This window comes from Rhopalosiphum maidis, chromosome 2, assembly GCF_003676215.2.
Source record: "Rhopalosiphum maidis isolate BTI-1 chromosome 2, ASM367621v3, whole genome shotgun sequence".
Classification (NCBI taxonomy): domain Eukaryota; kingdom Metazoa; phylum Arthropoda; class Insecta; order Hemiptera; family Aphididae; genus Rhopalosiphum; species Rhopalosiphum maidis.
This window is the reverse complement of record NC_040878.1, coordinates 53785356-53807810: the sequence shown is the minus strand read 5'-3', so window position 1 is coordinate 53807810 and position 22455 is coordinate 53785356. Positions and strand designations below refer to the sequence as shown.

General features: G+C 27.7%; 1 protein-coding gene across 5 annotated transcripts in view; it reads left to right on the top strand.

Annotated features, from left to right (window-relative positions):
• The window catches only part of LOC113552749 (leucine-rich repeats and immunoglobulin-like domains protein 2), a 105143-nt gene that overhangs the window by 73160 nt on the left and 9528 nt on the right, over positions 1 to 22455 (top strand). For 3 of the 5 annotated variants that reach the window (XM_026955645.1, XM_026955647.1, XM_026955646.1), the window contains 4 exons: positions 7593 to 7981; positions 10761 to 10983; positions 11050 to 11186; positions 12094 to 12246. In XM_026955645.1, coding sequence (XP_026811446.1) covers positions 7615 to 7981; positions 10761 to 10983; positions 11050 to 11186; positions 12094 to 12246 — 880 coding nt within the window. In that variant the 5' untranslated portion in view covers positions 7593 to 7614. Of the gene's footprint in view, positions 1 to 7592; positions 7982 to 10760; positions 10984 to 11049; positions 11187 to 12093; positions 12247 to 22455 lie in introns of those variants that run through there. The other 2 variants (XM_026955649.1, XM_026955644.1) reach the window with 1 other exon arrangement.

Genomic DNA, 22455 nt, shown 5'->3' with positions numbered 1-22455 from the left:
TTTATAAATTAAAAATTATTCATTGGGTGAATATCATTGGGCGTATTGATTTTGAAAACAAATTATTATACATTGACACCTATATTTTATATCCGTGTAAATAAATATCTAATAAATCCGGTTAAAAAAATACATGTATAATATAATATAGGTACCTATTATACCTATATAGATATGGCTAAACGGATAAACATTACTTTTATGGTCAAATTACAAACCCGTCATTTTTCCATTTGATAATAAAAATGTTTACAGTCCTTCAACTCCAATAACAATAAAATTTACTCGATCAAACAACCCGATTGATAAAAAAAAAAAAGAAAAAAAAGACATCAACACATATATATCAAACATATTTATTACGCGAATAAAAGGAATTATTTATTAAATTTTATTATTTTTTTTTTTTTCAGATCAAATACGGTATAAAATTTGACATTAAATGTTATCTTATTTTTTGATATAAATAAACATGTAGAACATATAGGTACTATAGAGAACAATACATATTATGACCTTCGAACAAATCTGTGATATATTTTTTTAACCCAACACATTTCGTCCATCACACGCCCATACGCGTAGTCATTGTACTTATAATAACGGTCTAGACAGCTTTATATACTTTTTGAATTATAAATTCTACGTTTTAATAATACATATAATGTATACATAGGTACCTAAATACAAACGAAACAAAACTCAATTCACGGTTTTTATACTGTTAAAATTTTAATCGTACACGGAAATCGCTCATTAATAATATAAGCTTTCAAAATATATTTTACATTGTACACTTACACCTTTCGCCGTTCGTTTTTAAGTTTTATCTGATACCTTAATGATTTATGATTTGATAATCAACAGTGTAATATTTTTATTTTCGTTTTTTTTTTTTTTTTATTATTATTATTGTTTGGTCGGGATTCGATTTATTTTTTAAATAATTCTTGACCGAGATGTAATGGACGATCTTATTAGATAATCTTTCGTTATCAATACTCGAAAAGTCAGCAAACAACATATTTTACTCATCTATTATAATATAGTCCATTTTATTAAAATTAAAGATAAAAATAAATTGATAAATATTAAATAGCACTAAAATATACATTCAGCTTTTCTCTTAAAAGCAAACACTTGCTATCTCGCAATGTCATAACTTTTTTGAAATATGTATTTTCATATTTTTTTATTATTATGATAAATTTTACAAAACTTAAATTTTGGACATTTAGGTAGTTACTAGTTAGTCAATTAGTTATAAGACTTATAATATATAAAAGTTAGATGAGTGGAGTAGTGAACCAGCATTTTTAAGAAAACCTGTGCCACAAATCTTCAAATATTTCCCAAAACGTTAAAACTTTTCTTGAGTGCTTATTACCTTTAAAACAATCTATCTATTTTTAAATATTAAAACAAATAAACTATTTCTATTAAGTTCTTATTATACAATAAATATTCAGACCTAACTCACATAAACAAAAACTATGTATAAAAAAGCTGATTATTCAATTATAAATTTAAATATCATTGAAGTAAGAAAATGTATCTAAAAAATATAATTGAACGATAAATTGTAAGTAAGTATGTCAATGCATGTCTAAAATTTTTAATTATTATCTAATCATTACAATTAAATATTCAAAATATAAATTCTTCAAAATATACTATAATATTATTTATTCTAGTGGCGTTACAAAATAAAGATGGTTATTGTTCCCCTTTGGGCCACCTCGACGGCCATCCATTGAAAATTTACTACCTGCGTGCAATACAAAAGGGTTTCTCAATACAGCTCGGCATAAAATATGAAATAAAATAGGGTTCTTTTCTTGTTTTACTTTACGATCACGCTAAAGATAACCATTTCGTTCTAACAAAGTTTTAACATGTATACAGCGTGGTACATAAAACATAATATGTGTAATATATTTTGATATTGTGACAGAGTTCTTCCATTTCCAAACTGCACTAAAAATGAACTGCGGACTAAATTAATAAACCTAAAGAGGTAAAAAGTAATTTCTGAGAATTACTATATTGAAATTTTTTATTTTACATTTTATCACTATTAATTTCAAACTTTGAATTACATCGCTACAACATGGCAATTTATCGTTTGAAAGTATATGTAACCACGGAGCACGAGACCAGAGTTCATTCAAGTTGTTAAATTTTCGTTAGTTATTTAAACGAAACAACAACTAAATTATTATTTCAGTATCCTAAAAAAATTACACATACACGCACAAAATAAAAAAACTTTAGTATTCAAATAAACTACACACATTAGATTACAAAATGTAGATATTTTTCGGTGTCCGACTATAAGTAGGCATAGTTACTATGGTTACCATTTAAAATAAGGTAAACATTATTATTATTATTAGTACATATTTTCAATCATTGCCGATTCCATCAAGTTGTTATAAAGTAGAGTTATGATTTTTTGGGGTGTGGTAATCAATCCTAATCGGCCGATAAAAAAATTGCCACTTTTGCTTTCCTGTGTTAGTCCACTGTAACTGCGACAATAAGCTCTCTCCACTACTTTATTATTATAACTTAAATATTTTTATAACGGTCATAGTAGTATAACAGATCAAGTTCAATTTAACTTCACTATAAACCAGTGGTTCTCAAACTATTTTTTTTTACGTACCACTTAAGTATATTATCAACAAGTCGCGTACCACTAATGATTAATAATAAAACGATCCAAATTCCAAATTGTATTGTTAAATACATTTATTTTAAACAATAAAGCAGTAAAATACTACAACTACAGTATAATTATTTTTTATTTATTAGTTTTTTAAAAAAATATATGAATTAAATAATTGAATGAATTTATTATCCAAAAACGGCCCTCCAAGTACCATCATATAGTCTTTCGCGGACCACTAGTAGTACGCGTACTACAGTTTGAGAACCGATGCTATAAACAATATAATATTCGAAGTTTGACAGTGAATTTTGTTATACAATATAAAGCACAGTATCTCTAAAATTATTACTTTTACCTTATTTAAACATTAAACTTATTTTACAAAATCATAAATAGAAAGTTAGAATGGAAAAATCGATAATAAAGATTTAAAACCTATTTCACAGTTTAATATATTAAACGTGTAATACGGATAATTACAGCGGAAATTTCAGTAACTGCATTGAATATACGTTATACATTTAAAATTTTTGAATAATGAAGTTATGTTTATTATTTATATGCATTCAAAAACGTGCAATATATTATCGTAATAAATAGAGATATTAAAGTGAATAAGCATATTGGCATAAAGAAAAATCTTAAACTTTTTGCTAAAAAAGTTACTTCACCTTTTTTATATATATTTTACAATACATCTACTAAAGCACAAAAAATGAAAAAATAATTAATTGACAATGATGAAAGAATGGAGTAAAATTTCACATTATGGCGATACTAATCAATACTTATTGAAACAATATATTATAATTTCTAATAATTTTAAGTTATAATTCATAACCTAAAGTTAGTTTTATATTAAACGTATATTTAACGTTTTACTGTGATCTCGTAAATAGTATACGCATAAAGTTTTTTTTTTTTCATTTTTGATTAATTTTTGATTATTTTTTTATCTACGTGTTGGTTTTACAAATTATACATATTGATAAAAATCAACATTACAGTCATAATTTGATTTACCAAAAACTTCTATTGCATAATATGCTACGTGATTTCGCGTTAAATTTTACCTAATAATAGTCTTTGGTTTTTTTCTTATCGATATTGATTGTATGATAACCATTGATGCACATAAACTTATATAACATCAAATATATGTATATCTTATATAACATACATTTTTTTCACAATTTTTGACATAATCATTAAGTTTAAAATGAGAAAATCGATGGTTTGGCAGACATAACTCTATATATATTTACAAGACACGTACAAAACGTTTGCGGTGAGCCAGACGTGCAAAGTATGCAAATTACAAGTTAAACTTCCAACGTAAACATAAATTGAAATAAAAGTTTTATTTAGTGATTCCTAATTTCTTAAAAATAGGTATAACTTACAGCACTCCAAATGTCTAATACAAAGTAAAAATTATGAGCTGTCTAGCTCAATAAATATAAAATATATAATGTATATTATATTTTTATTATATTTTTATTACCATAAATTCATAAGTATCGACTTTACAAAAATATTTTATTCAACGTTGTATATTAATCATAACATGTTAATCTATCGTATCGTATAGTACTGACAAAATTTGACACTTGAAATATATTTCTTTCAAAGTTATTCAACTGTTGTGATATATTTTCTTATAAACTTATTCATCATTCGATACTTTAAAAACTTTTCATACAAGAAATGCAGATTAAATATATAAATATACTGTGATAAGTATTTTAATTTATAATTAAATTAGGTAATTCAAATTAAAATCAAAAACTAAAATTATTTTATAAGGCTCTATAATAGTTATTAAGGATGATTAATAAAAAATTAACTACAGTTGTCAATATTATATTCATATAGGTATGTGATGTAAAAAAATTATATTCTTTTTATAAACTATAATTTAATATTTTTGTTTTATAATACAATAGTTTAATGATACCAAAAAGTTACGTAAATACTGTAAAATTATACTTGACTGGTTAAGTACTTTATATATTTACAAACAAGTTACATGGTATTGTAACTTTGTGAAAAAACATTTTAAAAACTTCATTTTTTTCAAGCTTAGACACAACAAGAATATAATGTGTTAAGTTTAAATTTCAAACACTCTATTTACTATACAATGCAATCTAGTGTAAGCCCCAAAGGAATGGCATAATACATAAGAGTCAGAAAATCCAGTGATACAATTTTCAGTAATAAAAATAAAAGATAATATGCCATTGAATTTGAGAGCTCACAGCGAAAAAAAATTAAAAATAAATCGCATCATTCCTATGAACAATTCATCCTTTTAAAAACATTATATCACATTTTCTCAAATTAAGACCATGAAAAAAAACTCAATTTGTATCAACGAAATATAATGTATATATTTTTAAATCATATAATATAACCTATAAAAGTACAATTAATCAATAAAAAAATATCTCCTTCGATACCCCTAAAAGCTTCTTCGTGTATTGTGAGATATTTAAATTTTACGTTGCATAAAAGGTAGACGAGTTCCGTTATTGTCGTTTTTCAACTCATTCGGGACCTATTGTTAAGAGTAGTAAATCACAATATTATACATAATATATTTGATAGATAGCAAACAGTACAAAATTTCTCGTTAACTACAATTTTCACGATTTATTTTGAATATAAATTACGTAACATGTTTAATACTCACGAGTATTAACATGTACAAAATAAAAACCTATGATAATATTTTCAGTAATGCATTTTCAAACAATATTCATCAAGTCCAACTAAACTTAATATATATTAAATACGTTTATAGCATATAGTACAAAAAGACTTATTTATGAACATAAAATATAAATATTATTATAGTTATTAAACTGGAAATCGATTCAATATTTAAAAGCGTTTATAGAGAACCCCGCAATGGTCTGTACGCCTTTTTACAAGTCATAAACAGATGGTTATGGGAACAATAAATTACAGAAAGTTTCGATCAAAAGTATTAAGTATTTCCTTTAAGCTATTATAAATCCATATAAACTTGAATTAATTTCACAAATATACATCAAACCATCATCGAACTAAAAAATAAAATTGGCGCTTGTTTTTTTTTATATGTATATTAAAAAATGTTATAGTTTTGTAGTAATATAACCATATAATTTAGGTAGATATGAGTAGAATGATTACCAAGCACACGGCAATATTTTATTTTTAAATCTGGTTTTTATGATAACTGTTTAAATATGATTTACTATATTATATTCCATGTGCTTAGTGAATATATATATAATAATTAGTTTGTTTAAAAATGTGTTTTATGATAGTTTTCCTCCGTTGGTAAAATATTATAATTGAATACATAAGTCAAAAATTAGTTATCATTATTATTTTAATTATTTTACTTGTTAAGAAAGTTTAGAACATTTTAGTTATTGTTACGATCAGCTTGATAAACAATTTAGCTATATAACTCTATGGTTATCGATATAGTCCTGCAGTTGCAGAAACTTGATTAAAACTTTTAAGAAACGTTTTATGTGAATAAAACCTATAATACGTTTCGAATTACGAACCAAAATGTATAATCAACAATAGTCATATCCATATGACCGTCTCGAGATGTTGTGACGACCATTTTTCTGTTTAAGACAATAATTAGCACGTTATGAATACCTACAGTTACCATAACATTGTATACTATATGCGTTCCCGAGTCCAAATATGAGTAAAAAAACATTTTTCACGTACCTTTTAGTTGGTTATAATACGGTAAATACACGTCGTATTATCTATAACGTAATAATACTGTTCCGACACGTACCAACACGGATAAAAAAAACTCCAGAGTAGGTCCAAAATCGTTACAGATATTTCATACGTAATCGTGTGTCCATTCTGCTGACTTGAATTCAAATATTATTTGTTCTTATTTATGAGTTATTTAAGGTGGTTCAACGACCATTCTCACACTCAATTATTTCATTTCTATAACAAATTAATTAAAACTATGAGTTTTAGAATTTTTAAGTTTACTTAAGATAACCTCAAAATATTATAATCTTACTAGATCTACTAAATCGTGCTAACAATATTTTTACTTTATTTTCGTTTTCAATGTTTGTATGCTGAAAATGATTGTTAAAACCAATGTCCCAGATAATGGCTAAATATAAAATATAAATTAATGGATATTAATAGTTGTTTACTTATTATAGCTATAATAGGTACTCTAACGATTTTTACAAATTAAAAAATTCTAATTAATTATAGAACTAATAACTTTCCAATCATCGTATACCTTCTAAACGTATTATAATGGGCTATTATCCTAAGTACTTAGATTTTAATAATTCAGTAACTACTCGTTCAAATGTCAACCTATTTAAATAAAAATTTTCAAAAAGATTACCTTTTTAATAATATTAACAATAAAATTAATGTTATTTAAAAAAATGTGTTTTGTATCACCACAAGACTTTCCTTAAATGGTATAAAATGTATCTATGTACTTACCCATTTATATGGTCTTCAAGTAAATAAACTTAAAAATTTCAAAAATTATAATTTGAATAAATGTATTATTAGAATAGTCAGGAGAAAAATATGTGATGAATGTGCCTTTGGCGAATCACTCTATATATATTACATAGTTAATTACTAATTAGACATTAGTATATAATATTATTATATAACCATTTTTTTTCGTAAAAGAGTTATTCTCATTAGTGCACATGCAGTTATGTATTACGAGTATATAAATGCGTATTTGTGATAAATATTTATTGTATCTTAAATGTATTTCAATTGTATACCTTGTTGTAAACCGTACTCCTTTGGCTTGTTGAACATATTCCAAACAATTAAATAAATAAATTGAGTTCATAAACTACAGTCACTACAATAACGTCACATGATCTGGTTACAGGTATGGCGACCACCGGCTAGCGATGGTGCCCACGTCGGTATTGGTGTTGTGCGGCCTGCTGTCGGCCGTCTCCGTGGACCCGGCATGGTCCGCCAGCGGTCCGGTCATTCAGCAATGTCCCACGCACGGCGAGATTGCACCGTGTGTGTGCACGGTGAAGAAGAACGGCGGTTTGGACATTCTGTGCGAGTTCACCGATCTGCAGCACATATCCAAGACGATGGCCGTGCTCAAGGGCAAACCGTCGCTGGTCATATTCTACCTGAAGCTCCGGCACAACAACCTTCCCAAGTTGCAGGGTTTCGTGTTCCTAGGCATGGACATCCGGCACCTCACCATACACAACAGCACGCTGGCTGTGGTTGAAGAGTCGTCGCTGAGCTCTATCGGTGAGCATACAATTATAATGTAGTTGTTTGTATATCATCGATAAGCCGCGGCCGTCGAAAACGGCGATATGATGGACGGTGGTTAGATTAGAATTATAATAATATATTATGATTGTGAGGTTTCCGCGCGATCGTTTTGTGAAAAATATCATTTCACCATAACATATTATATTTAAATATTATAAATACAATTAAAATAATAATACATCATAATGGAACTTCAACTACCCCAAAAGTTATCACCTAAACGTGCCAACCCCATATTAAATCCTCCAATATTTCCTTCAATATTCAAATATATTCTTCTTTTCCCGCTATACGCGAGTTGTCTAGTTACCTATAGCAATATTATGGACCACAATTATAATCAAATATAATCGTATAAAGTTGTATTGTGTCAATAAAACAACCCCGGTTTGGCATGGTTGAGCAAACCGATCCAACCTCTATCGCATCAACTCTCCCGTCGTTTCGTTGTCATAGGTAGATCTACTATAGTTTCTATACAATATGTCCGGTTCTATTTTTTTTTTTTCATATTCATTATAAAATTTCACAAATTTTAATTTTAAAGTATACATCTCAACAAAAACCAAACGCATAAATAATATAATAATATACTGTTGGCGTATACGACATAGCAATGCATGAATATACTTCCGGTTTTTCTGAAAATTGTATTATATTATGTTTTATTGAATGCGTACTCTAAATTTTACGCAAAACGACTTACAACATCCACACTTTTTTTTTTTTGTTTTTAAATTATAACTTAAAACCAAGTTTATATTATAACTTATAACCCCCTGGCACTTGAAAAGCTTACGCCGTGGAACGCGTGGAGATGTTATAATCAATACGCAATGTCAAGCACAAGTCATCGTCAACACTCAAACGTAAAACACACATCATAATATAATACAATAATATAGTACGAAATTATTATTGTGAAACAAATTAATAATTAGCAAGCAAATTTTGACGTATATAATAGACGAACCTATGGTTATATATTTCATTGAATTTCGTATGCCAACGATATTATTATTACATGATAAAATCTGTGTAGGTCTTGTATAGTCGATTTTACGTTCTGTCGAACTGTTTCGACAATAATTTTGAAAAGTTGTACACCTATCAAGTACAAAATGTCGAAAACATCTATGGGTTTTAATACATCATCACTTCCGTTTTCAAACAATCTCACATATTCAACCTATCACAAACTTTAAACGAATCTTTATTATTATAGCCACTATCCATAAAAGTTCTCAGCAATAATAATACTTTCAAAAGTATCAAATTTGAGATTATTGACAATAACCTGACAATATCTCAAAACTCATATATTGCGTTTGCGCACCTAACCATGAAATATTCAAACAAATATTTAATTTTTATTATTCTATGATAGTGACCAACTCGATAACTAATAAAAAATATATAGCAGAGTGGTACCCACTGCCTACCTTTTTTATTTTCAGTATTTTGGTACTCGTAGAAATATTAACTACCTATATCAACATTTTATATTTTTGACATATTATACAAAATATATATATTATATATACATACATAATTATACGTAAATACGTTTTTAAAATAACTTTTCTATAATTTAAATTTATCTGTAAAGAACATTCCCAACGGAGTTATGGATTTTTATTATTAGATTGTCACATTTGTAAAAAAGTTAATATCTTATACATTTAAAAACAAAAATATCATTATTATGTTGATCATCGTTCGCGTGATTTTTGGACCTTGACAATACAAATTAAGAGTGTTACTTTAAAGTAAATATAAACAAATACTAAAAACCATCTTTAAAAAAAAGTTAAATTAAAAAATATTTTAATCAACGAGTTGTTTTTTGATGTAAATATAAATACAGGGTGTCTCAAAAAGGCCTTTTTTTAAATTAGTTGCCACTTTTTTTTTATGTTCACAACATTATTCTCGTCATTTTTTTAATCTACTATAATTTCGGCTTATTGTTGATCTGTTGTGTAATCAGTTTTTGACAAGTGTCACTATGAACCGAATATCAATTGAAACACGTGTATTGGTTGTTAAGACCTTTTACCAATCTAACGAAAGTAGTGAGGACACTGTGCGAAGACTGCATCTTAGTCTGACGGGACGTTACTCTTAACGTGTTATCGATTTGTCGGCTAATAAAAAATTCGAAAAATCTGGTTCAACTATTGATCTCAAAAGCCCCGGTTATGAGGCGTCCTCATAAAACTCAGCAGAGAGAACTGAAAAGCAGTTATTGTTAACTTTCTCGACCGGACTTCAGCCTATCAACAAGCTAGTGGAGGACAATTGAATAATATTATTTTTCATACATAAACCGGATGTTATACTGAAGCTATATTTATCCTTTTTTGTACTATTAATATTTTCGGCTAATTTAAAAAAAATCGTTCTTTTCGAGACACCCTGTGCATAATGCCTATATTATATTAAGTTGTATATTGTTTAAAAAACAGCCTTAATATAATATGTAGCTACTAATTACCGAATTTCTGTAACAAGTCATAATTTTTTTATTAACTTAAATAAAATAAAACTAGTTATAATACAATACTATTTATTATTACATCAATATAGCTCTTTGGTAGATTTTCAGCTTTTTTTTAAATAACCATATTCGCAACTGTTTATAAGGTTTTATATCTGGTATCATGATCATTTTTACATCTTTTTTCTCATATTAACCTTACTTGAAATATCTACATATATTTATATTTCTACGTTTATTTATGTCTAAAAGGAAAAGCGCTCACCCAATTAGATCTGTCTCAGAATTCATTAAGCAGCGTACCGACTCCGGCGTTGAAAAGCCTAGATCGATTGCTGATATTTAATTTGAACCATAACAAAATCAGCGCTATCCACGCAAATGCTTTCGAGGGAATGAGCACGCTGGAGATATTGACATTGTACGAAAATAGGCTTACAAACATTGAGGCTAATGCGTTCGCTGGCACAGAGAAGTAATTTCATAGTAGTTTTTTATCTATAGCATTTAATTGATTTATATGATTTGAATCGATCCACAGAAAACTGAAAAGATTGAACATTGGAGGTAACGAATTGAGCCGGGTACCGACTGGAGCTCTACAAACAATGGACAACTTAAAGAAATTAGAGATCCAAGAAAACAAGATAACGTCGATTAGCGAAGGCGATTTCATAGGTAATTATTAAAAATTGTTTATTATTAAAAATTCAGTATTTTTGACTTCTACATTTCTAATAGCACTTGAATACAAATTATATAATACATAATTACTTTTATTAATAATTTAATATGAAATTATTTTAGTAGCCACAAATTCCTCATCAATTATTATAATTTACTGTAAACTTTTGAGCGAAGTGCGGCTTTTATTGAGTTATGAAGTAGATGAAAATGTTAAATAGATTAAATATTAATAGCTAAGAAAATAATTTATTTCATAACACACATGACACATATTAAACCACGTTTGTTAAATTAAAGCATTCGTCATATGACATCCGTCTCTTTTATATGTTTTATTTTTTTATTAAAAATAATTTCAATGTTATTTTTCTCAAAACTCGAGAATTATTATATTGATGTAAAGGACTTTTATCATTTTTTTTAAAAGAGTATAGATTTTGTTTAATAAGTATTGCGTTTTTTATTCTGATCTATAAATCGTTTTTAATTTTACTCTAAAGTATTATTAAAATGGTTCAGAGATGATAAAATTAAAAAAAAAAAACATAAAATAAAATATGTACACATTATAAATTAAAAAAACGACAAATAATAATTAAAATGTAATATAAAACTTCAAGTCTAAAAAAACAATGTTTTCGATAAATTATAAATAATAATAGTAAGTAATAATAATGTTCATTATTAATAATTAAGACGTGGGGTTTTAATAAATAATTATCATAAATAAATGTTACAATTGTAATGGTGGTGGCTGTTTTCACTCTTTTAAGGTCCACCGAGTATATTTTACAGTCAAATTCGTAATTATGGTTGTTAGATCAAAAAAATTTTGTCTGAAAAAAATAAACTACTGTCAGGTTAGCATATATTAATTTTAAATATTTTATTATTTAAGGTTTACAAACATTGGATATGCTAATCCTAGCACACAATTATCTCAAACACATACCTGCCAAAGTATTTCGACATTTACCTCTACTAAATTCATTAGAGTTAGACGGAAATCAAATATCGAGTATTGACGAAGAGGCTTTTTTCGGTTTGGAAGGTAAGAATATAACTTTAAAAAAAAAATAACAATATGCAAATAATTTTATAATGTATAAAAAAAAAACTAAAACTACAATCAACTTTGTTATACTATTATATTATTTTACTACTATTATTATTATTATTTTCATATCCAATTTAAAAGATTATACTATATATTGTATAATATATTTTCGGGAATTATGCATCCCTCGAGTTATAAGATGATTGAATTTTCATCGCACAGCTCTCAACCATAAAACATATAAAACACTCGAGTATAAAATATATTTAAGTAGTTGTTATTTTAACCGAAACAAAAGATAAAAATGTTTACCATACTCGCTAAAAGCTCAAACATAATGTAATAGAGAGGTATTTTTAACACAACGTGCGACGCGCCTTATCGACATGATCGGCACAATATGTAGTTTCTCGATTAAGATAGTAATTTAGTATTATAAACATGCAATTATTAATAATACATCTTTAATTATTAGGTGACTTATATTTTTTGTCATCCATCAAAATGGTTATCGTTGATATTATGAGTATAAATATTAAAATAATATATTGATCCGCCACACACTACTGGGAGTATTTAAATTACACATTACACTCTGGTTACACTTTAACACGATATATATGCGTATAAAATGAATTCAAATGTACCTTTTAATACATTGCGATACCGAATAAATCAGACCGGGATTAAGGTCCATTGAATTAATGTTCTTTTGTTACGACGTTTGCATAATCTTTCGTTGGAAGATTTCGAATTTATGCGAAAGGAAATCATATTATAATATTGGTGAATACCTCTACCCGTTTTATTATATAAACGAATAAAGTAAAATATAATATTTAAAACTGTGAAAATAATATAATTGTGGAAAGTTAAACAATAACATAAAAAAATACCGTACCGTGGAAATAAAATATATTTAAACAAACAATTTTTAACCATTTGTTATTAAACTAAACGGTCGTAAATTTGACCATGAAAAGAATAATTCGGATCAACATCTATAGTAAGTAATTGCTTTTACAGTATGTAGAAACATTTGTTTGTGTACCTGAAAAATTCCCATAAGAACAGTTTCACAACTCAGACAAAGAAGATAATTCGATCAAGGATAAGAAAAACGCACAGCATAGGACAGTTTTTAAGTTGAAAATCACTGTACAATATTATATTATATGGTATTATGCATGAGTAACGTGTCAGACAAACATTATGACTCTCTTGTTTTAAGCTTCAAGCCATTCATTTTCTTCAAACATTATGACTAATATATTATAAAATATATAAACATACATCGAGTTCAGATGACGGTGTTGCCAAGAAGGTGGCGCAATCTGAAGCTCAAAAGCGATTTAAAAACTGTAATTCATCACAAAACATATTACGAGGATTCCCACCAACACACAAAAACATTCAACAGTACTTTTGCCAAAAGACAAATTTATCTTTTAACAATTTTTTTTTATTTTCATATTGCCATCAAAAGAGTAAAAAAAAAAAACAAAAATTTCTAAAGGAATAATATAGATAAGTTTTTTCATCAATCTATGATTGATCTTGTACTCCCGTTTTAATACCTACAACCTTTATAACCTGTATATTTAATTATGCCAAGCCATGCCGTTATCCCAAGTTATTTTTTTATATAGTTTACATAAAAGAGGACTGATTTCTTTGTTACTAGTTTTTGGATAACAACAAATTATCAATACGCCCAAGGGTAATAAATTATTTATGAAAACACCAACGCTAAAAAATATCCCAAAGGCGGGCATGATTTACCCGTCAACTCACCTTTCATATACACCATTAACGCCAAGAATTTATCATGTAGATAACAGTGGGTTTAAAATGTGATGTATATAAGTTTAGTACAACAAACACTCGAATTCGTAATTTATAATAAGAAGCAGTAGATCAGCGTGACTAATTTTAGGTAATTCGAACCACTTTTTCGAACTACACTCGGTAACTAACGAGCACTACTTCTATAATTATATCATTTAATTAGAAACCGAATTACGATAATATTCGAAATGCATATTATAATATCGTCGTCATGCCAACGTGTTATTATACAATGTGATTATTAAGTAAGCTCACCTCAATTTTTTCAATAATACAATTATTAAAAATCTGATATTTAGAATTTTAAAATAAGTATATGTTTTCATTTACCACCATATTTGCATTATATTCAGATTCTTTTTACTACTTAAGGGGTATTCTCTGGAGATTCAAACTTCTGTTTTTCAAATAAGAATTTTTTAGTACTATCCTTTGGTACCAATAAACATCTTAATAACAGAAAAAAAAAACAGAAAATTGTTTCACCAGTAGTAAGATCCGTTTTTAAACTGTTAATTATTGTTTTTAAATATATTTAAAAAAAACGAAATAATTTGTTACTAAAGAAAATATGGAGGCGGGCGTGCTTGGTGAAATAACCTTGCGTATGTATATGTAAATATTATGCATACAGATATTATAATATTAACCGACTTAACACCATTATAGATAAGTATAAATGTATAATTGATATAACTCATTACTTGCTAAAACGTTGCACATGAAAGCTGATTTTTTTTCACACAATATAATCGAGATCTCAACGCCGTTTGAAAATGTATAGTTGGAGATACCTATGCCTACCATATCTATAATACATAACTATAGTTGAAAGAAAAGGACGGGGGGGGGGAAGAAAATAACACTCGAGCCGCAAATGGGGACTTATATATAGAAAATAAAGGGCAGGAAAAAATGTATAAAAAAAGCTCGTTAAAAATAAATTACGAACTCCGCAAAAACGGATTTACAACGGGCACCGTATTCTCTGTACGGACGTGTCAAAAACATAAAGGGGAGGGAGAGCTTGTCCGTTTTCGTTCGCTTTTCATTTGCAGCGAGCTCGAACGGTCTGCATGGGCGAGGAACGGAGAACCAAGAGTGAGAGATATGTATACGCAGAGAAACGACGAGACGAAGGGGTCGGTTGGGGTGATGAAGAGACGGTTGTAGACAGAACGAAGAGACCGAGAATTATAATATAGTTGACGACTATGATATGCGTTCGTTTTTCGAAACACGCTTTTGCCGGTATGAAAATGAAATATGATGTCGCGTTCTCAGCATTTCTCTTCCGGCGAAAAATTCAAAACAATTCGTCAACCGTGATGGACACAACCCGCCGCATAAGACTCGACGACGATCGTAGGCCGCGGTTGTTGTCACCGAATTTCCACGCAGCGTTCTACGACGATAGTGCTACGACTCCGTCAAAGCGTATATCATTATATTATACGATACCTGTTTATCATAAAAATGTACGAACAACAAATACAACAGTATTTTTTTAAATATCAAACACTTTCGATAAAAAAAAAATCGATTAATGAAAATTTGAGATTTTCGAAATGTACTGAAAACGTAGTTTTATTTTTGATTTATATAATTTTTGTTGTAAAAATAAAACTAGACTATACGACATATCTCAGGTCGACCGATTCAATAAAGATTATTAACATTGGACAATTTTGAAGAGCGAGCTCAATCGTCATAATCAAAATGTTGCTTCGATAACAACAAGCGCACTTCCGTTACCGAGATATATATACGGGTAGGACGGGTAGGTATATGACTGTTATGTACTTATGTCTGAACCGTGACGATATATTCATCGGCGCTAAACGAGACCGTCAAATAACGCATAAATACATAAAAGCCGACTATCCGAAATTCAACGGAATCCGAATTTCGTAATCTAACACCATATTATAATATTATACGAGCGTATAGTGTCAGCAGTATAATATATTTGGTGTACTACGCGACTCACACAATCACTGCCCTACACGTGTGCCGTGTGTCCGTCGATCGATAAAAGTGTAATTATATATCGCTGCAGCCTACGGACGGCGCAGGCAGGTATCTCCCATATAATATTATTATAACGGTGGGTTAGCTATGGTTACAGCGTGTGTAAGAGACGCAATAAAACGATGTATTATGTCACTTTACGACTAGCTATTATCAGTTGGCGCACGTGTAGGCACATTAATGCGTATACCTATGTAGGTATCTACATGTGTGTGCGCGTTTTAGTTCATGATGTTGACTTAACGACGGACCATAAACTTTTCCCGGAGGGATGCATTTGTCCTCGGAACCCGATTCCCATTTGAAACTCGAAAACTACTTACCCACGTCGACTTTAACACTAGATATCACCAGCAATTATCTGCAAAGAGACGTTTTTCTGAGCAATCGCTGTAATAATTCGTGTTGGTTGCGCTTTCAAATGGCAATTCAAACTTTTTTCTAAAAATATTTCTGAAAACGGTATTCCAAACGAAAAAATATCTCTCGAATGTTATACGAATTCGACGTTGTTAGTACTATAATATATATATATATATATATATATATATATATATATCACCATCATAATATTTCCGAACGGATTATTTATTTTATAGGTATTAATGTATTATAATAACTACACAATATTCTTGAAAAGGCATCGTGATTATACTGTATTCGTATAGGTAGGGCAATTCGTTGTTTTTAAACATCGCATAATCGTAATTTTTAACGATATTATTTTAAAAATATTAAAGTCGCTAACTGTTAATTGATTAATCGTCTATTTTGAAATTAAAGCTAGTCAATAACTGAATCTTAAATCAAATTACAATAATATAATAATTTTACAATTTAATAGAAGACTCTTTTTCCGTTATACAATTGCGGCGATTGATAAATCATCGTAATAGCCCTTAACGATTTTGGGAATTTTTTTTAAATAAACAAATGAGAACGAATAATTCATTAAAATACACAACGTGCATCATGATACGCTGCACGCCGCCGGACACACTACCAGTACCCACCTACATAATATGGCCGTATAAATTATGCGTGTATGGTTGTTTTTTTTTTTTATTTTTTAAACTGTACTTTGCATATTCATACAGTTTTATCCTCCGGCATTAAATTACAATGAACTACTGCGCATATGACATAGGTACCTATCCCTCGGCCTGGTCGCAGACGACTTACACACCACCGAGTATATAATAATATATTATATTATGATGTAGTGACGAACACGCATCAACGGCGCAACGCGCGTATACCACACGTATAAGACTATGCATGAGACTACTCGATTTTGGGATGAATACGTAATCAAAGGCCAACGCGAGCTCTTACAGTTTTCGTCTCGACACAAATTAAGTAAAGCGTAAATAGTAATTTATATTTATAAAGCCCACGTGTGTAACTAAATCAAAAATTGTAGAAAGTGCGCACGGTACCGGGCGCTATTCGTTTCTCTCCCGACGAGAATTCACCACCTCGAGCAATAATTCACACTTGTTGTTTGGACCGCGGCACTGCTGGTATCGCGAATTTATATTCGTTAGATGTGGCAAGCTATCGAATTCCAAGATGTATTGGACAGCCTCCGAACCCTGAACGGGGGGGAGTGAATGATTTATGAGCATTACGCCCGAATCAGGTCTGGCGGTTGTGCGCCCCCGGCTAGTGCAGCGAAACGGGCACTATTTTATTGGCTGAAGGCGAATCTACAGTCTCAGCCGTGTACCGTTTGACAGAATGCGATCGGAGCAAGTGCTGGCGATGATTTTCAGTGTTAATCGTTACGTTCGTGCTAAATGCATATATGCAAAGATGTGAATTGTATAATTTATTCTATATCGTGTTTATCTGTTAAGCTACATAAGACACTGTTGACGATATTATAATATTTTACAATAAAAATGAAATTATTTTATAAGCAACTTGTATTTTTTTTTTTTTTAGGATCTAGAATTCTAAGCTATTAAATATTCGATTTAAAATTCCAATAACCAGAATTCTATTAAACTAATTACCTATTTAAAAAAAAAATGGCGGTGAGAATGCTTAGTAAATTGTTCTATAATACATATAATTTTAAATTACTCAATTTTTTAACAGAACTTACGCCAAAATAAAATGAAACAAAATAAGAATAACTCCTTTTTTTTAAAAATTACAAAATACTATTTATAATGATAATCATATTTTTTTTTTTAATAATATATACTATAATACGCGAGTACCAACACGCTGAAATGATTAATAAAAAAAAAACGCAAACGTTATAAATAAGAATGGTATGTTGACATTATATTATTATTTATTACATTAAAATAAAAAAAAAAAAACAATTCCAAAAATCAGACCTTTTAAAAATCAACAATAGAATTTAATTTACAAAGAAAAACAGAAACGAATTAAAAATTAATTTATGTCTGATCTGTGTACAATAAACACGCTTACATACACCATGTATCAGCAGGTAGTTTTACGCGGACGTTTTATAATAGATAAATAAAATATACATTTTACAAATTATGTGAAAAAAATGTTGCAATAATGAATTATTGAGCATTTAACTTGATGAACAATAATTATTGCATTGTGCTTTAAATATTGACGTTGTATGCTTTTAAATGGAAAGCTATTTTTGTTCATGTTTACCTGAACTTTCGAAAGTCGTGAGACGCACTTACGTCGTGCAAATGAAAAAAATTAACATTTAACGATTTCGTGTAATACGCGTATGTGAAAAATAAAACTTAATTAATGTACACCGATTAATAAACGTTAAAACGGATATCGAAATAGTTTGTAAACATAATACAATATTGATTTAACAACTTTTAAAGAATATTATGATATACCGAACATATGTTATATAACAACAATAATAGTAGCGAAAAAATATCAATAATTATTGTTTGTGAAGCTGGTAGTAGTGTCTCCATCACAGACCCATTACAAACATAATTGTTCGCATAAATTATGGAAGCTTTATGTTATAATATTTTATTCTTAATACTCACCAGTTCTGTTTGATCAGTGGCATATAATGTATATTATCATGCATTCTGTATTTCTTTCAATAATGCTCTTGGTGAGAGAGATTTATTATTGATAATGACGATGTTTGTACTCGTCTTTGCTGAAACGACACGAATTTAATTATCTAATAATAATCAATTTTAATTATTTAGGTATTTTAATTGTACTTAATATTAATTAAAACATTAACTAACTTACATTGAGTACATGTTTTTTTTTAAATAACAAATAAACGGATTTCAATAAACTAAAATTTAATTAAAATTTAAACATTTTTTTTTTTTTTGTTTTTAAAATTAAAACAATTTTTTTTATTTAATAAAAAACTATTATAAAATTTTATATGAAATCATATAGTCTTAGAAAATACTTTATAGTGGCTGTACTTGACGATAAAACATGTCAATATTGTCGGATAAATATAAAGCTAAACCTTTTTGAAGTATACTCTCTTTAAGAATAGTTTTAAAGTTTCTTAATTTTAAATAACGTTTTCATTGGTCTTTATAAACAATGAAGAACATTTACCTAAGAAAACCATTTTAAGATTTTAAAAAATCATGATGATAAAGCAAATAGAAAAAACATTTATTTCTATTCTCTATACTACAAAAGATGTTAAAATAAAAATACGATAAACGTGACTTTACGTAATTCAAACGATTAGATAGACATCTTGATTCAGCCCCATTTTCCTCTATAACAATATATTTATTCAAATTCTGATATTTTGAATTTTTAAATATACTTAAGAAACATAATCTTAAATACTTAGATCTTTTAAACCATTGAATGAGTATCTTATACAACCTTTTTATTTTCAAATTTGAATTTTTGTTATAAATTGTTAAGTAGATGGATTTTTAAACATTTATACATCAATAAATCAAAATTCGATGAGTAGTATCTATACTTTGAGTACCTGCTTAGGAAATAATGATCCACAGAAATAATTTTACATAAAATCTAAGATTCGATATTTAATTTTGTAAGTTCATATAATATTATGTTCCTAAACTACTTACAAACTAATAAATACAATTTGTTATAAATTTCATATCTTCAAAATACCCATATCAACATAATAGGATGTCAGCGAACCATTTTTTTTCTTTTTCTGATGCACGAGTAATGTACACAAAAAGCATTCATGTAAAACTTTTTTTTTATGGTTATTGAGTAATTTGGAAGTAAAATTACCCGTCATAAAATAACATTTTGTGTTAATATTTTATCAAAAAATATATTATCTATTTAAATTTAGAAATATATTTTTAATAAATAAGATATAAAACAGATATGTTAAAATAATATTCTAGATAATTTTTGTTATGGATAATTTCACTTTAAGATTACTCGAAAATTTAAAAAACTATAATAACTACTTTTTCTTGCGTTTTATCTATATAATAATGTACTTGTATTAGAGGGAAAATAAATAGTATGCCAACATCATCTTCACAGTTTACAATACATAAGTGTGGTTCTTATTTGAAAAAAAATTGTATCGCTACAGAACACTTGAAATTGCATAAAAATCTAAGTGTTTGAAAATATAACGCTTAAGTATACTTAAAAATTCAAAAATCAGAATTTGAATAAATTTATTAGTAAATGGAAAATGGGGGTTAGAATATTTATTAATTTCCCTCATATACTTATATAAGTGATACGACTTTTTCATAGTTTATATAGAATATATCTTTTACTTAACAAAGATAAATCCTAATTTACTCGTACTTTGCTATAAGAATTCATAATTATTAAAGGAAAAATAGATCGCTGTGTATATTAAGTATAATAATTTAACTAGGTACCTATAAGTAAATAATGATTATACTTCTTTCGCAATAGGGATGTATAAAAGACTACTAAAATTATATTTAAAAAAAATAACCGTAAATTCTATTAACATTGATCAACGGTAGTTGAGTATATTATATAATACAATAAATACTTTCCCAATTAACATCGTATAGCTAATTTTTATAATTGATAGTAATTTATATTTAATACTTTTTGTTACTATTGTTATTATTTAAAGCACCCTGCAGTTATAAAATTGATTTAAAGCCTTAAAACGAATGTAGATTACATTCTACATAATAATGACAATAATACTTAAAAATAATACAATTTCAAAAAATAAAAATAACACGTCATTCGGTTATTATTACGCTAAATGTTTTTGTAATTGTTTGTACAATCTATGCATATTATAATAAGCAACGCATAAATTTTTAACAAACAATTATTTAAATTTGTTTCAAATGTTTACCAAATATAACACAATTTATTTAGTTTGAATTTGCAAATCGTGATTATGTATTCAAAATAACATTGAATAAGGTTGGTAAAAAAAAAAAAAAATAATACTGATAATCACATTATTTAATATGAACATTGTATTTAAAAATAAATATTTTAAATCGCTTTTTCTTTACATTTTTATATACTGCTTGTTCCAAAATAAAATTGTACATATAGGTTATGATATAATAATATTTCATTAAATCTGTGGAAAATTTGTAAAAAAAAATCGACAGAATTGCTTAAATTCAATCATTCAAAAATGCATTAGAATTCACTATAAACATTTAAATGTAAATACTACTAAGTAATTAATATTTACGGGAAAGATTCCATTATAGCAGTAGACAAAATACATCCATTAGTTATAGCTTTTCTATTCAAATATCTTGATTTTAATTTCCGGAGTGATCCGAGGATGATATTGGTTTTACAATTACGTATCCTTTTTCCTGGACAAAATCTTTTAGGACGATAAAAAGTTTACAAGGATATCGATGTTATGTCAATTACAAATGGGTACAGATTACACTTAAGTATTCTATAGAGTAAGAAAATCTGATAGAAAATTCACAAAATTATGTACTTGGCAGATAAAGAAATATTAAAAAAAATTATGCCATTTCTGCTAACTGTTTCTTGGACACATAATCGTCTACAATATTTAAATTATATTTTCAATCATACGAGTCTGGGTTAATACAATTTTAATTTAATAGATGTTTATTTTTATTTTAATTCATAAAATAAATTATCGTCATAGCTATAAAATAAATTAAACCGAAAATTGTGAGCCTTTATTGTAACGTTTAAACACTGACGTTGTTAGTATTACAAAGTTGACCATTCAATTTATTTCTAAGGTCCTGAAACTGAACAATGGAACAAATGATATAGAAAGTTTTATGGCTCTATTCCAAACGCTATATATACCAAATTCCACGATGTAATAGTTTTTTCTGTGATACTTTGTGAAATACA